The sequence below is a fragment of the Coregonus lavaretus genome, assembly GCF_964263955.1.
Source record: "Coregonus lavaretus genome assembly, chromosome: 11".
Taxonomy (NCBI): Eukaryota; Metazoa; Chordata; class Actinopteri; order Salmoniformes; family Salmonidae; genus Coregonus; species Coregonus lavaretus.
The window spans coordinates 37162935-37179505 of NC_139998.1; the positions used below are offsets into that span (position 1 = coordinate 37162935).

The window sequence follows — 16571 nt, forward strand, 5'->3', positions numbered from 1 at the left end:
CATATTTTGTAAGTGTGTGAGAGGGTCTGTCTTATGGGTTAGGGTAGAGCTGAGTTACTAAGAGGAAAACCTTGGGGTCTCTTGCAAGCTTGAAGCATTGGCATATTACTAGAGGGCTATTTTGGATATACTGAATTCAGATAGGGGTGTGAGAGAACAGGCGTGGGTGGCAAGGTGACTTATGTTTTAAGAATTGTTGTTGCGTTATGGTGATAACTGATAGTTCGTTTTGGTATTTTGCTGTAGTGGAGATGGTGCATGTGTTGGTAACTTTAGTTATGTATGTATAAGAGGGTGAGTTCTCTAACAAAGCATGAGAGAGGGAGCGGCATTTAGAGTTCGTTATTTGTTTTCTATGCTTCCAGTCATGATCAGGAGTGTCTGTTTGTCCACACCACGGTGCTGGGTTTGACTGTGAGACCAGGCTGCCATCTGAGGCCCTAGCTAGAGATGGACATTGAGGTGGACATCCAGGAGGAGGACATGGAGGGCTCGTGGACCCTGCTGTCGTGGCTGGCCTCCTGTGTGATGGTATTTGGAGGGGCCCTGCCCTACGTGCCTCAGTACCAGGAGATCCAGAGGAGCAGCAACACTGAGGGATTCTCCACCCGCGTCTGTCTGCTTCTGCTCATCGCCAACATCCTACGCATCTTCTTCTGGTGAGGCCAGGGGAGAGAGGGTTCACTGGGGACAGATTACATTGGGTATATGCACAGTGTACACATCCAGTGAAACTGCCAGGTGCTATGTAAAGCAAACAGTTCAAAATAAACAGAAGAAACCTACAAATTATTGTACAGTATGCTCACATGGTGACCTAATGAAACAATTCACTTGTGAGCATACAACAGTGCAGGTTTGTTTTGTTTACTTGAAACATGGATAGAGAAGTGGATAGAGGAAATGAGAAGCATTGTCTGCGCTGACATTGTGATTTGATTAACCACTGTAATGTTGTCTACCTACAGGATAGGGAAGCAGTTTGAACTGACTCTGCTCCTCCAGAGTGTAGTGATGATCATTACCATGCTGGCTATGCTCCATCTCTGCTGCAACATCCAGCACGCAAACCGCGTCAGCACCAAACAGCACCACTTCACAGGTAACTCAACCAAACCATAAACACGTCAGGCAAATAGCCCTACTTCACTTGTAGGCTACTGTAAAAACATTACATGTATTATTATTACAGCTAGTGCTAAACAACACTACATTAGGTCCCAACACCAGAAAACACCACCTCACAGGCAAATTGATCTATTGCTACTCATCACATTTGAAAAATGAACACATAGTTATAGTACACATAAGCCTATGTAGTGGTGTTCAGTTTCAACTCTAAGCTCTTGCCAAAAGAGGGGGCCATAGGAGAAGGAATAATCACTCTAGAATCTTGCTCTCTCTCGCCCTCTCTGTCTCAGTTTTTTTCTCTCTCACTCACTCTCATACTCTCTATCGGTCTTATGTCATTTCTAGTTTTGATTGGTTATTTTATAGGCTATATGGTACGCTATGTTTACGCCTGAGGTCCTTTGAGCTGAGTGATGATCTTGTGGATGTAATTATGGGATTGGTGTGTGTGTGAGAATACAGGGGAAATGGTGGATGGATAAAGTCATTGGGCTGTCACATAGAAGAGATTATTCTGAGCTCTGGGGGTGAGAGAGAGTGTGGAGAGAGAGAGAGAGAGAGAGAGAGAGAGAGAGAGAGAGAGAGAGAGAGAGAGAGAGAGAGAGAGAGAGAGAGAGAGAGAGAGAGAGAGAGAGAGAGAGAGAGAGAGAGAGAGAGAGAGAGAGAGAGAGAGAGAGAGAGAGAGAGAGAGAGAGAGAGAGAGAGAGAGAGAGAGAGAGAGAGAGAGAGAGAGAGAGAGAGAGAGAGAGAGAGAGAGAGAGAGAGAGAGAGAGAGAGAGAGAGAGAGAGAGAGAGAGAGAGAGAGAGAGAGAGAGAGAGAGAGAGAGAGAGAGAGAGAGAGAGAGAGAGAGAGAGAGAGACTGGATTTATGGATAATTGTGTTTTCACAGAACTACAGGTTGATTAAATCTCTTTCATTACATTTACAGTTCCAATCTTAGGTCAGCTTTTTATTAGTCTGACTGGGAACCAAATGAAATCTTGTAATATTACGATAATTCAAAGAAGAGTGTTGTGTGTTATTAGATCACTAACTCCTCGGCCCTAATAATGTATCTGTCATGTTGATTGATTAGTGAATAGATGCTAAGTTATTCATGGTGAGGTTATTCATGCTGTAGATATCGGCGAGTTAGTATGGATTTGTGTGTGTGTGTGTTTGTGTGTGTGTGTGTGCTGTATGGATTTGTGTGTGTGTGTGTGTGCTGTGTACCCATGCACGTGTCTGAGATTGTGTTATACTGTAGATAATCATTGCTTGGGCATAGGAGATGTGTGAGAGAGACTGTGTGCCAGAATGAGTTTAATTTCCTGTTGGTCTTGTCTTGTAGTCTGCTGAGATACTGAGTTCCAGACTCATTCTTTTGTCCCCTGTTGGGAACTGGAGAGTCCTCACTCCATCTTTACTCACATCTATTCTCAGTCCTGTATCATAGGAGCTCAGCAGCCAAACCAATAGAGAACTCTGAACTGTTTTGAGTGCCCTTAATCACCCTGCCACAGACACTACAGGACAGCAGACCGTCACTCCAGTCCTCTTCGTTTCGCTGAAGGGCAGGTCAGCTGTCTGATTTCAGAGGGGATGGAGGGATGTGATGGTCCAGGCTCAAAATAGCCCTAACTCCCCCCCCAATCACTACTTTACTGTCCTTACTTCAGGGACATCCAGCTCTATGACAGCCGGCACAGCAGCACCTGTCCCCATCTAACCCTACCACATAATTACACAACACAACCACACACACATGCACACACAACAAAAACGTTCACAACCACACACACATGCACACACAACAATAAACATTCACAACCATTAACACACATGCCGACAAGTACCAGCTTTTGAATAACATTTAGCTTCCTTTAGTAGAGGTCGTCTGAGGTCAGTAGGTAGTATATGTGCATAAGATACAGTGCCTTGCAAAAGTATTAATCCTCCTTGACGTTTTTCCTATTTTGTTGCATTACAACCTGTAATTTAAATGGATTTTTATTTGGATTTCATGTAATGGACATACACAAAATAGTCCAAATTGGTGAAGTGAAATGAAAAAAATTACTTGTTTCAAAAAATTCAAAAAAATAAAGAACGGAAAAGTGGTGTGTGCATATGTATTCACCCCCTTTGCTATGAAGCCCCTAAATAAGTACTGGTGCAACCAATTACCTTCAGAAGTCACATAATTAGTTAAATAAAGTCCACCTGTGTGCAATCTAAGTGTCACATGATCTGTCACATGATCTCAGTATGTATACACAGAGCACCATTAAATCCATTATTAAAAAATTGAAAGAATATGGCACCACAACAAACCTGCCAAGAGCGGGTCGCCCACCAAAACTCACGGACCAGGCAAGGAGGGCATTAATCAGAGAGGCAACAAAGAGACCAAAGATAACCCTGAAGGAGCTGCAAAGCTCCACAGCGGAGATTGGAGTATCTGTCCATAGGACCACCTTAAGCCATACACTCCACAGAGCTGGGCTTTATGGAAGAGTGGCCAGAAAAAAGCCATTACTTAAAGAAAAAAATAAGCAAACAAAAAGGCACGTTCGCCAAAAGGCATGTGGGAGACTCCCCAAACATATGGAAGAAGGTACTCTGGTCAGATGAGACTAAAATTTAGCTTTTTGGCCATCAAGGAAAACGCTATGTCTGGCGCAAACCCAACACCTCTCATCACCCCGAGAACACCATTGTGGTGGCAGCATCATGCTGTGGGGATGTTTTTCATCGGCAGGGACTGGGAAACTGGTCAGAATTGAAGGAATGATGGATGGCGCTAAATACAGGGAAATTCGTGAGGGAAACCTGTTTCACTCTTACAGAGATTTGTGACTGGGATGGAGGTTCACCTTCCAGCAGGACAATGACCCTAAGCATACTGCTAAAGCAATACTCGAGTGGTTTAAGGGGAAACATTTAAATGTCTTGGAATGGCCTAGTCAAAGCCCAGACCTCAATCCAATTGAGAATCTGTGGTATGACTTCAAGATTGCTGTACACCAGCAGAACCCATCCAACTTGAAGGAGCTGGAGCAGTTTTGCCTTGAAGAATGGGAAAAAATCCCAGTAGCTAGATGTGCCAAGCTTGTAGAGACATACCCCAAGAGACTTGCAGCTGTAATTGCTGCAAAAGGTGGCTCTACAAAGTATTGACTTTAGGGGGGTGAATAGTTATGCACGCTCAAGTTTTCAGTTTTTTTGTATTATTTCTTGTTTGTTTCACACCCAAAAATATTTTGCATCTTCAAAGTGGTAGGCATGTTGTGTAAATCAAATGATACAAACCCCCCAAAATTAGAATACAGAGATGCGCTATTATGACCTTTTACCAACTTTGTTTTTTCATGCTGCATAGATCACAGAGTATGCATAGAGGATGTTTCAGGAATGACAAACTAGGAAGTGTGAGGCTCACTGTACTGATGGAGGGGGGTGTCGATGGAATGAAATGAGCATTTCTCCTCGCCCTAAAGAAAGGTTGATGTGGTCTATTGTCATTGAAAGTCAACATCATGTCTAGAGTGGCAAAAGGACATTCACATTCTCTCCACAGTTTACTTCAGAAAGCTCAGGGGCCTCATGTACAGTGCATTCGGAAAGTATTCAGACCCCTTCACTTTTTACACATATTGTTACATTACAGCCTTATTCGAAAATAAAATTCCCCTCATCAATCTACACACAATACCCTATAATGACAAAGCAAAAACATTTGGCAAATTTATAGAAAAAACAAAAGGAAATATCACATTTCAATAGTTTGTTGAAGCACCTTTGGCAGCGATTACAGCCTCAAGTCTTCTTGGGTATGACGCTACAAGCTTGGCACACCTGTATTTGGGGAGTTTCTTCTCTGCAGATCCTCTCAAGCTCTGTCAGGTTGGTTGGGGAGTGTCGCTGCACAGCTATTTTCAGGTCTCTCCCGAGATGTTCGATTGGGTTCAAGTCCGGGCTCTGGCTGGGCCACTCAAGGACATTCAGAGACTTGTCCCGAAGCCACTCCTGCATTTTCTTGGCTGTGTGCTTAGGGTTGATGTCCTTTTGGAAGGTGAACCTTCGCCCCAGTCTGAGGTCATGAGCTCTCTGGAGCAGGTTTTCATCAAAGATCTCTCTGTACTTTACTCCGTTCATATTTTCCTCAATCCTGACTAGTCTCCCTTTCCATGCCACTGAAAAACATCCCCACAGCATGATGCTGCCACCACCATGCTTCACTGTAGTGATGGTATTGGCCAGGTGATGAGCAGTGCCTGGTTTCCTCCAGCCGTGACACTTGGCATTCAGGCCAAAGAGTTCAATATTGGTTTCATCAGACCAGAGAATCTTGTTTCTCATGGTCTGAAAGTCCTTTAGGTGCCTTTTGGCAAACTACAAGCGGGCTGTCATGTGCCTTTTACTGAGGAGTGGCATCCATCTGGCCACTCTACCATAAAGGCCTGATTGGTGGAGTGCTGCAGAGAGGGTTGTCCTTCTGGAAGGTTCTCCCATCTCCACAGAGGAACGCTGGAGCTCTGTCATAGTGACCATGGGGTTCTTGGTCACCTCCCTGACCAAGGCCCTTCTCCCCCGATTGCTCAGTTTGGCCGGGCTACCAGCTGTAGGAAGAGTCTAGGTGGTTCCAATTTAAGAATGATGGAGGCCACTGTGTTCTTGGAGACCTTCAATGCTGCAAAAATGTTTTGGTACCCTTCACCAGATCTGTGCCTCGACACAATCCTGTCTCGGATATCTATGGACAAGTCCTTCGACCTCCTGGCTTGGTTTTTGCTCTGACATGCACTGTCATCTGTGGGACCTTATATAGACCAGTGTGTGCCTTTCCAAATCATGTCCAATCAATTGAATTTACCACAGGTGGACTCCAATCAAGTTGTAGAAACATCTCAAGGATGATCAATGGAAACAGGATGCATCTGACTTCAATTTCGAGTCTCATAGCAAAGGGTCTGAATACTTACGTAAATAACGTATTTCTGTTTTTTATTTGTAATACATTTGCAAAAATGTCTAAAAACCTGTTTTCGCTTTGTCATTATGGGGTATTGTGTGTAGATTGATAAAAAAAGAATAATATTTAATCCATTTTTGAATTAGGCTGTAGCGTAACAAAATGTGGAAAAAGTGAAGGCGTCTGAATACTTTCCGAATGCACTGTATAACCTTTGCGTAAATTTAACACTAGATATATGTGTGCGCCATTTCTGAAAAGAATGCACACACACACAAATATTGGGATTATAAACTTGAAGCACGCCATACATACGCATGTTTCCCGTTATAAATCAGACCTGTCATAACTGTGCGCGCGTGAACGAGCATTATAACTCCACCCCAAAAATGCCCATCATTCACCTTTTATGGTAACAATAATGCCCTTATTTGCTGTATACTTTGGAATTAGGCCAAGACAATATCTAAAGGAAATAGCAATGCATGGCGAACTTGATCAAATGTCTTTGGAGGTGTTGGCAGAATGTTTCCTTTTGCAGTGACATTTGCTGTATCTGACCATTTCTGAAAGACCAAAACAATTGCAAATTGTTGTGGACCTGTAAACAGATTGTTTGAATGCAATAATTTTTGCATTCACTTTTTGCCAACCTATATGCTGCACTGCCCGTTAATTCTGAAACATTGTCTACTCGGAAAAATATGAAACCTACAGTAGGCCTTACAGTGGTAGCCTACACACTTCAATACAAAAATTCAACTATCTGTTCACCTGTTAAATTCTACTGTATGTTATAAACTGCACTCCATGTTGGCTGCATAGATCCAAAACTTGAAATTATAATAGCCTATCTAATAGGCCTAATTAAATGAGAGATACACATGGTCATTTGTTTTGTATGGCTACTTCGGGAATATGAACTCAACTGTCTCAACATGGCCAGAAAAGGTGAGGAATTTATTCTGCAATGGTTATGATATATGTATTATGTTTATAAATGAAATATTGTCTACATGACAAATTTGACATTTCAGTATTCAGACGTAGCCTACAAACGTCAATGGAAAAGGTGAACTCCGTTAAACTGCGCTTTGGATCACATAGATAAAAATACTTGAAATAGCTTATCTAATTACTACTGTTTAGTGGGTCAAATTAAATGAGAGATGGGACGAATGGTAGCCTATACTTATACTAACTTGTTGTAGTCCTATAGGCTATTTCGCGACACGAGTAGCCTATGAAACCATCACAGTCGGAAAAGGTGAGGGATTTATTCTGCAATGGTCATGGAAATGAAATAAATAATAGGAAATATATGCCTATTTCTATTTTAGAATGCAAAGATAAGAAGAAAAAACAATATCCCGCTCTTATCACTAATGGAAAATGTTTGCATATTGTTATTATATTTAGTAAGGCTACCTGTTTTTTTGTTATGAATAACAGTGTCATATATTCCCCATTTTCACAAGGCTACTACTTTTGCCTTCTTGCAATGCAATACTTCAACCACTAGAAACTGTGCGCATGGTCTAAAGTTTGCGGGAGGATAAGCACATTCTCAGGTCAAGTTTTTATAAATGCCAACTTTATAAATGCCAAAACTTGCACACGCATGATTTGCCGCATATTTTGTGCGTAAACAACGTTTATAAATGAGGCCCCAGGTATGCTCCTCAGGTGAAGACCTTGTGGCTCAGAGTTCATGTATGGCTGAGGTTGGATACTGTATTGCTCTCTACTGCTGTTAAAGCCAGTGTTGGCCTTGGCTGAACTACAGTGCCAACTCTTTTGAACAATGTGTTGTATGTTAACCTCACCCAACCTAAGCTTTTTATTTGCTTAATTGTTAGTGGATAAGTTGTGTCTCTGTCCTGGTGTAGCATTAATGAAAAGCCTCCCTCCCAACCTCAAGAATAGAGAAATCAATGTGCACCAATGATGATGCCTTGTATCTGCTATAGTAGTTGAACAGCACATATCACACCTCATTACAAATACTTCTGCAACACTCAAAGGTGAGTGAATGTCATGGATACACTGTTTAATAATTGAGTCTCATGTACAGTATGTTGTTCTAATGAAACAACAGAGCCCTCTACTGGTCATAAATGGACCCACCATCCTGTATGTCTGTTCATATCTCTTTATCATACACTACCTGTGTAGAAAGTGAGGGAATGGACTGATGCTAGCCTATGTGTTGTTGACCCAGAGGTAGGCTTCCTTGTGTAGTGATGTGACAGTGTACAGAGAGTACCTATGCCAGGTGCCTTAGTAGAGTGGTCTGTGCGTGTTGTTTTGGGTGGGTTTCATTGTGCTGAGTCAGTGTAGGGTCTCCACTGCAATGTGGGATGGGACTGTCAGTCTGTCTGCCACTCAGGCAGCGTTATCTGCAGCGTGCAGCATTGCAGCGAGGCGAATCAGGTGTGACCGCTCTCAGCACAGACAGAGTTTATTACTCCCCTGCATTTACATATAGAGGTGTACACTTTAATTAAAGATAACAGACATCCAATTAACAAGTCAAATGTGGCTAGGCAGGTGTATATTAGTGAGTAGAGTACAGTTGGTGACATAAGCAACATTTACACAGTAGCAAACACTTCAGTTTTCCTTCAGAGTTAGTTTTGCTGAAGTTAACTTCATTGACATGTTTTGTGTTTGTCCATGTCTCTGACTGTGTGCTTGTTTTAGGATCATCCCAATGGGAAAGTTTGCATAAGCTCTGTCTCTGGTTAAGTGTTGGTGATATGCCTGGGCCCTCTTAAACAAGAAGAGTGCTCAGTCCTCTTCTAGGAAAGATCGAGTCAGACTACTGACAGTGACTACTCCCACAGGGTCATATGAATTATTAAAAGGACAAGAAATACAGCAGATACCCAGCAGACTGACCTGTGAGTTTGAGAGTGGAGAAAGTGGGCCTGTGTCCGATGTGTTTGTATTATATTGTATGAATTTGCGGGGGATGTTTTTAATAGACATCTTTGTGGCGCCCTTAAAAATGTTGAATTGACATTGTGCATAATATAATTCCAAATCATGGTGGCTCCTGTCCCCGCTACACATGGACAGTTGCTGCACTGTGGGCCAGTATGAATACCATTGGTTATTTGTTAATGAGTTCATCTTTGACCTGAGTGCTCTGGTTCTGTCCATCTTCCCCCCTGGTCACATCAGTGTAAGATGCGAACAGGTGACCTATTCCACCAACACCATTGATCATTAGTTCCAGCATCACTCCAACAGTAGTGTCAATCCAGAGCAGACAGACAGAGGGTCTATATGTGTTGTGCTTTCTCCAAGTCTATTGATAGGCTACAAGGCTAGATATCATCTCCCTGTTATCTACAGTATATCTCAATCCCCTCTTAGCAGCCAGGTTTGTCTTTCCACCATTGTCCCATTAATTTCCCCCTGCCTTCTCTCTTGTCTCCAGTCTTTTGCCCCCCCCCCCCCCCCCCCCCTCCGTTATTCCCTCTCTCTCCATCCTGTGAGTGAGAGGCTGACAAGTTAAAGGTGTGACAGACGGGGATCATACTTTAGTAGCCTGTTTGCCTACCTTCATTGTGGGATCTTGTTCTGTGTTTAGGCTCGTATGTGTTTAGCCTGAGGACTTCACGTTACGTTGTTTCGTTTAATGTTTATTTGATTTAATAAACATGTTCGCATTCCATGCTGCACCTTGGTCTGACCCGTCTCTCAACGATCGTGACAGAAGATCCCACCAAACACGGACCAAGCAGCGTGCCCAGGAGCAGCAGACACCCTGGACACAGGTAGTGGAGCAGAGATCATGGACTTGGGGGGAGATGAGAGAGAGGATCTGGCCAAGCAGATGGAGGCCCTGAAAGGGATGAGGGTGAAGAAGGAGAGAGTAGCCGATAGAAGACCCTGGGCGAAGGAGGACGCGGTCACGACGAAAGCCCGAGAAACAGCCCCAAGAACATTTGGGGGGGGGGCACACGGGGTGGTTGGCGTTGCCTGGGTTCAGAGCAGAGCCAACTCCCCGTACTCACGCTAGGAAGCGTGTGACCGTGCAGGCTCCGTGTTATGCGGAGCTACGCACTGTGTCGCCAGTGCGCCAGCACAGTCCAGTGCGTCCTGTGCTAGCGCCACGCATGTGCCGTGCGAAAATGGGCATCCAGCCAGGACGGGGTGTGCCGGCTCAACGCTCCTGGTCTCCAGTATGCCTCCTCGGTCCAGCATATCCTGCGCCGGTTCTACGTACTGTATCGCCAATGCGCGTGCACAGCCCAGTGCGTCCGGTGCTCACGCCACACACGTACTGTGCGGAAGTGGGCATCCAGCCAGGACAGTTGTGCCAGCTCTACGCTCCAGACCTCCAGTGCGCCTCTACAGTCCGGTACGCCCCGTACCTGCTCCCCGCACCAAGCCAGTGGTGCGTGTTCCCAGTCCGGTACGGCCCGTGCCTGCTCCTCGCGCCAGACCAGTGGTGTGTGTTCCCAGTCCGGCCCGGCCCATTCCTGCTCCTCGCAGCAGACCAGTGGTGCGTGTTCCCAGTCCGGCATGGCCCGTGCCCGTTCCACCGGTGCCTGGTTCAGCACCGGTCAGCTGCTCCACTCCGGAGTCAGAGCAGTCCGCTCCACCGGTGCCCAGTCCAGCTCCGGTCAGCGGCTCCACTCCGGAGCCAGAGAAGTCCGCTCCACCGGTGCCTAGTCCAGCTCCGGTCAGCGGTTCCACTCCGGAGCCAGAACAGTCCGCTCCACCGGGGTCCAGTCCAGCTCCGGTCAGCGGCTCCACTCCGGAGCCAGAGCATTTCGCTCCACCGGTGCCCAATCCAGCCCCGGTCAGTGGATCCATTCCGGAGCCAGAGCAGTCCGCTCCACCGGTTTCCAGTCCAGCTCCGGTCAGCGGTTCCACTCCAGAGCCAGAGCAGACCGCTCCACCAGGGTCCAGTTCAGCTCCGGTCAGCGGCTCCACTTCAGACCCAGAAGTCAGCCCCTCTCCAGGGTCGGGGCCTCCCACACCAGGGTCCAGACAGGGCTTGGTGCATTGCGGGAGGATTGCCGATCCAGGCCCAGACGTCAGCCCCTCTCCAGGTTCGGGGTCTTCCACACCAGGGTCCAGACAGGGCTTGGTGCATCGTGGGAGGAAGGAGTGGGGAAGCATCGCGCTGAGGTCCAGACCAGACCAGGGGCGCAACGGGAGGCAGTAAGGGAGAGGTCGTCGCGCCCGGAGCCGGATCCGCCTCCGAGGCTGAATGCCCACCCGGATCCTCCCCTAATGAGTAAGGTTGGTGCGGCCGGAGTACGCACCTTTGTGGGGGGGTACTGTCACGCCCTGGCCTTGAGAGGCCGGTTGTTTTTAGTTGGTTTGGTCAGGGCGTGAGAATCTATGCTGGAAATTCTATGTTTGTGATCTAGGTAGTGTATTTCTATGTTTGGCCGGGTGTGATTCCCAATCAGAGACAGCTGTCGCTCGTTTTCTCTGATTGGGGATCATACTTTAGTAGCGTGTTTGCCTACCTTAGTTGTGGGATCTTGTTCTGTGTTAGGCTCGTATGTGTTTAGCCTGAGGACTTCACGTTACGTTGTTTCTTGTTTTGTTTCTTGTTTATTTGATTTAATAAACATGTTCGCATACCACGCTGCACCTTGGTCTGACCCGTCTCTCAACGATCGTGACATCCATAGAGGCATATTCCTCTACCATCTGAAACAGTGAATGAGGCAAAGCATGGCTGACAGGGTCAGTGTTGAGCCAAACTTCACGGTCTATCAATGAATATAGAATATAATGTGCTGTTCAGAGGCCAAGACTGCCAGCCCAGTGTCAAACCACAGGTTCTGATCTGTTCTTGAAGTAATGGAGTATTTCTGGTGTTTCCCTGGTCTGTTCTGATCCTAGGAGGCTGATAGTGTATGTCTACAGGCTGAACTCTCATTAAAATAACCTCATCACACACAGGGACACCTGCCGAGACCTATCCTGCAGCACCACGCTGCTCGCTGCTTTCTCCTCCTCTCCGCTCCCCTGCTCTCCCCTCCACTCCCCTCACCTTCTCTCCACTGATCTCCTATCCCTTCCACTCCTCTCTCCTCCACTCCTCCTCCCCTCCCCTCCTCTCACTCCCATTTTCCCCAGATCTGAGACTGGAAATACACACGTCTCCAACTTGAAGGCAGAGAGAGATACATACACACACAAACGCACAGTGTCAGGCTCCTTGCACCATGAACCGCTTCTCTCACCCTTTGGACCCATTAAGGACCACACCATCACCCATCAAAAGGAAATTTAAATATCTCCCCTATTTCATTAGATTGCACATAAAAGCATGCCTCTGTGAAGTGTTACTCTGTACTTTAGAACAGCTGTGATATGTCCGACAAAAGAGCTGTGACAGTGAAGTGGTGTGTGTGTGCGCACATTTGTGTGTGTGCATGTGTGTGCATGCAAGATGTCTGGTGACTGTTTTTGTGTTTGTTGTTGAGTGTACTCATAGCCTCCAGAGTTCTGGGGGTGACGCAAACATGGGCTGCAGATTTTCCGGCCCTGTTTGCGCCCAGGGCTTTCCCAGAGGCACCGAACGTCTCCAGGCTCCAGTCTCCTCCACCTCATCTCACACTGTTCTCACAGTCCCCAGCCCTGCCTTCCAAACACAGCACCTTCCACAGTTTATGTCACACCAAAAGAAATCATCTCTGGTTTAGTGTAACGCCAGTCTTCCATTAAAAAGTGTGCTGCTGTTCTAACCTTGGGGCTCAATCCCCGTTGGCGCTGATACCCCCTCATTGACTGTAAGGGTGTGATTAGGCAGAGTAGTCTGGTGCCTCCAGCCCCTTGACCCTGACAAGATCTTATTAATTAGCTATATTGGCAATAATGATCCAACACATACAGTCTCTCTCTCTCGCTCTCTCTCTCTCTCTCTCTCTCTCTCTCTCTCTCTCTCTCTCTCTCTCTCCCTCTCTCAACACATCAATTGGCTGAACTCTCAGAATGCGGTTTCAGATCAAAGAAATAATAATATATGCCAAAGCTGACAAAGACTGAACGGGGAATGCACAGAACTTCACAAACCTTTTCAGACATGAAAGGAAGCAGCTATTGTCTATCCTGTTCAACCAGAGGACAGGTGAGCAAAACAGTGAAAAGGGGACACTAAAGGAGTGAAAATATACATATTGGTGGACTTATTTTATTTATTTATTATTATTGTATTTTACCCCCTTTTTCTCCTGAATTTCATGATATCCAATTATGATCTTGTCTCATTGGGAGAAGCAAAGGTCGAGTCATGCATCCTCTGAAACATGACCCGCCAAACCACGCTTCTTAACACCAGCCCACTGACGACCGAAGACAGCCTGCAGGCGCCCGGCCCACCACAAGAGCGCGATGAGCCATGTAAAGCCCCTCCGGCCAAAACCTCCCCTAACCTGGACAAATTGTGCGCCGCCCTATGGGACTTCCGGTCGCAACAGCCGGTTGTGACAAAGCCTGGGATTGAACCCGGGTCTGTAGTGACGCGTCAAGCACTGCGATGCAGTGCATTGCATTAGACCACTGCGCCACTCGGGAGGCTCCGTTTTGGTGGACTTAAAGAGAGATTCAGACAGCCAGGCTGACGAGGTTGAGGCAGCTACTTATGATTTGCTTTGCTACGAAGAGGAATGGTAAAAAGGACATGGCAATGATGCCCTCCACATTCACCAGAATACACTGACCCCACTGTCCTCAATATGCAGGGGGGTCCCCCCGTCCCCCACATTCTGAAATTGCGTTTTTGTCCCACAGTTTTATCATTTGAATGTGATACAAAACGAGGCAACGGTGTGCTTTAGGACCATGCAGACACCTCCGAGCGGTCGGGTAGGCTGTTTGTAGTGTTTATCCGACTGGGAAATATGACCCCTCCATTTCTAAAACCAAAGTTGTGCCCCTGTCAATATGTCTTGGTGATGTGATCTTCCCAAGTCGTTGTCAGAAAACGGTCCCCTTCCTCGTCATCCAGCCTGTCCTTGCTGTCTCATTTCTCCATGGTACTCTGTGGTAGCCCTGGGAGGGAGGCCCAACCACTGTGACCCCCACTGTCCCACACCGGGCTCTCTGATAGGAAGATAGATGCACTGGGCATCTTTATTTCCTCCTTATTTATTTTATTGTTCATTTTAGCCTGACGTTGAAGTAGGTTCAAAGTAGTGGGCATATATCCATAGTACTGCTGTCTCTCTCCTTGTCTAATGTAATGTATATTATACTTCATTTCTGTCCTATCCTATCATTGTTCTCTCCTTTAATCTTTCATTTTGCTTTCACTCATTCCCCAACCCTCTCCATCCCTCCCTCTCTCCCAAATCAACTAGCTATTTAGCATTGCTACTGCAGTATATATGAGACATAAATGAGTTTGTCAGTTAGTTAGTTGGTCCTAAATGAGTCCCAGTCAGGTGTGTAGCTTGGCATTGTGAAGAGTTGAGCCTGGAGATCTGTCTGGTATCATCAGCCTGCTGCTGTGGGGAATCCTGCTGAAACCCTGCTGCAGTGCGTGTGTTACTGTCACTCTGCCCTTGACCCCATGCCACTCTCTCTCTCTCCCTCTCTCTGGCTTGCATGATTGGTTCTTATGTAACCATTATCAGAGCTGCTTTGTTTTATTTATTCAGTCTCTCTGTCTATCTCTCTCACACACTATCATTATCCTGTCCTGCAGTCTTAATCCCGCTGTGTAACTTCCATTTAGCTCAGAGAACTAGAGATAAAATGTAGCCCTTTATTGGCTCTGTCCTTGTCTTGTCCTGATTCTACCAATATTAAAGGAAAATTCCACCCCAAAACTCTCTTTCGGTATTTGTTTAATTAGTCCATTGTTGATATAGTCCCACAATGTTTTGCATGTCAGCAATCAAGTTTTCTAGATATACAGTGCATTCGGAAACTATTCAGACCCCTTGACTTTTTCCACATTTTGTTACGTTACAGCCTTATTCTAAAATTGATTAAATAGTTTTTTCCCCTCATCAATCTACACACAATACCCCATAATGTCAAAGCAAAAACCGTTTTTTCTTTACATTTTTGCACACCTTTACATAAGTACTTTGCTGAAGCACCTTTGGCAGCGATTACAGCCTTGAGTCATCTTGGGTATGACGCTACAAGCTTAGGACACCTGTATTTGGGGAGTTTCTCCCATTCTTCTCTGCAGATCCTCTCAAGCTCTGTCAGGTTGGATGGGGAGCGTCGCTGCACAGCTATTTTCGGATCTCTCCAGAGATGTTCGATCGGGTTCAAGTTCGGGCTCTGGCTGGGACACTCAAAGACATTCAGAGACTTGTCCCGAAGCCACTCCTGCGTTGTCTTGGCTGTGTGCTTAGGGTCGTTGTCCTGTTGGAAGGTGAACCTTCGACCCAGTCTGAGGTCCTGAGCGCTCTGGAGCAGGTTTTCATCAAAGATCTCTCTGTACTTTTCTCCGTTCATCTTTCCCTCTATCCTGACTAGTCTCCCAGTCCCTGCCGCTGAAAAACATCCCCACAGCATGATGCTGCCACCACCATGCTTCACCGTAGGGATGGTGCAAGGTTTCCTCCAGACATGACGCTTGGCATTCAGGCCAAAGAGTTCATTCTTGGTTTCGTCAGACCAGAGAATCTTGTTTCTCATGGTCTGAGAGTCTTTAGGTGCCTTTTGGCAAACTCCAAGCTGGCTGTCATGCGCCTTTTACTGAGGAGTGGCTTCCGTCTGGCCACTCTACCATAAAGGCCTGATTGGTGGTGTGCTGCAGAGATGGTTGTTCTTCTGGAAGATTGTCCCATCTTCACAGAGGAACTCTGGAGCCATGTCAGACTGACCATCGGGTTCTTGGTCACCTCCCTGACCAAGGTCCTTCTCCCCTGATTGCTCAGTTTGGCCGGGCGGCCAGCTCTAGGAAGAGTCTTGGTGGTTCCTAACTTCTTCTATTTAAGAATGATGGAGGCCTCTGTGTTCTTGGGGACCTTCAATGCTGCAGAAATGTTTTGGTACCCTTCCCCAGATCTGTGCCTTGACACAATCCTTACTCTGAGCTCTACGGACAATTCCTTTGACCATGGCTTGGTTTTTGCCCTGACATGCACAGTCAACTGTGTGACCTTATATAGACAGGTGTGTGCCTTTCCAAATCATGTCCAATCAATTGAATGTGCCACAGGTGGACTCCAATCAAGTTGTAGAAACATCTCAAGGATGATCAATGGAAACAGGATGCACCTGATCTCAATTTCGAGTCTCATAGCAAAGGGTCTGAATACTTATGTAAATAAGGTATTTCTGTTTTTGTTTTTATAAATTAGCAAACAAAATTATAAACCTGTTTTCACTTTGTCATTATGGGGTATTGTGTGTAGATTGCTGAGGAAATTGTTTCATTTAATCCATTTTAGAATAAGGCTGTAACGTAACAAAATGTGGAAAAAGTCAAGGGGTCTGAATACTTTCCGAAGGCACTGTATAGCATTCTGTTGTATTGTAATT

The 16571-nt window shown here is 45.9% G+C and overlaps 1 protein-coding gene across 1 annotated transcript in view; it reads left to right on the forward strand.

Annotated features, from left to right (window-relative positions):
• Window positions 1-450: 450 nt before the first annotated feature.
• LOC311137157 (solute carrier family 66 member 2-like) overlaps window positions 451-16571 on the forward strand; it is a gene marked incomplete at its 5' end in the record, with an annotated part of 78888 nt that continues 62767 nt past the window's right edge. Inside the window, 2 exons of the mRNA XM_084171509.1 lie at window positions 451-659; window positions 969-1102. Coding sequence (XP_084027635.1) covers window positions 451-659; window positions 969-1102 — 343 coding nt within the window. The remainder of the gene's footprint in view (window positions 660-968; window positions 1103-16571) is intronic.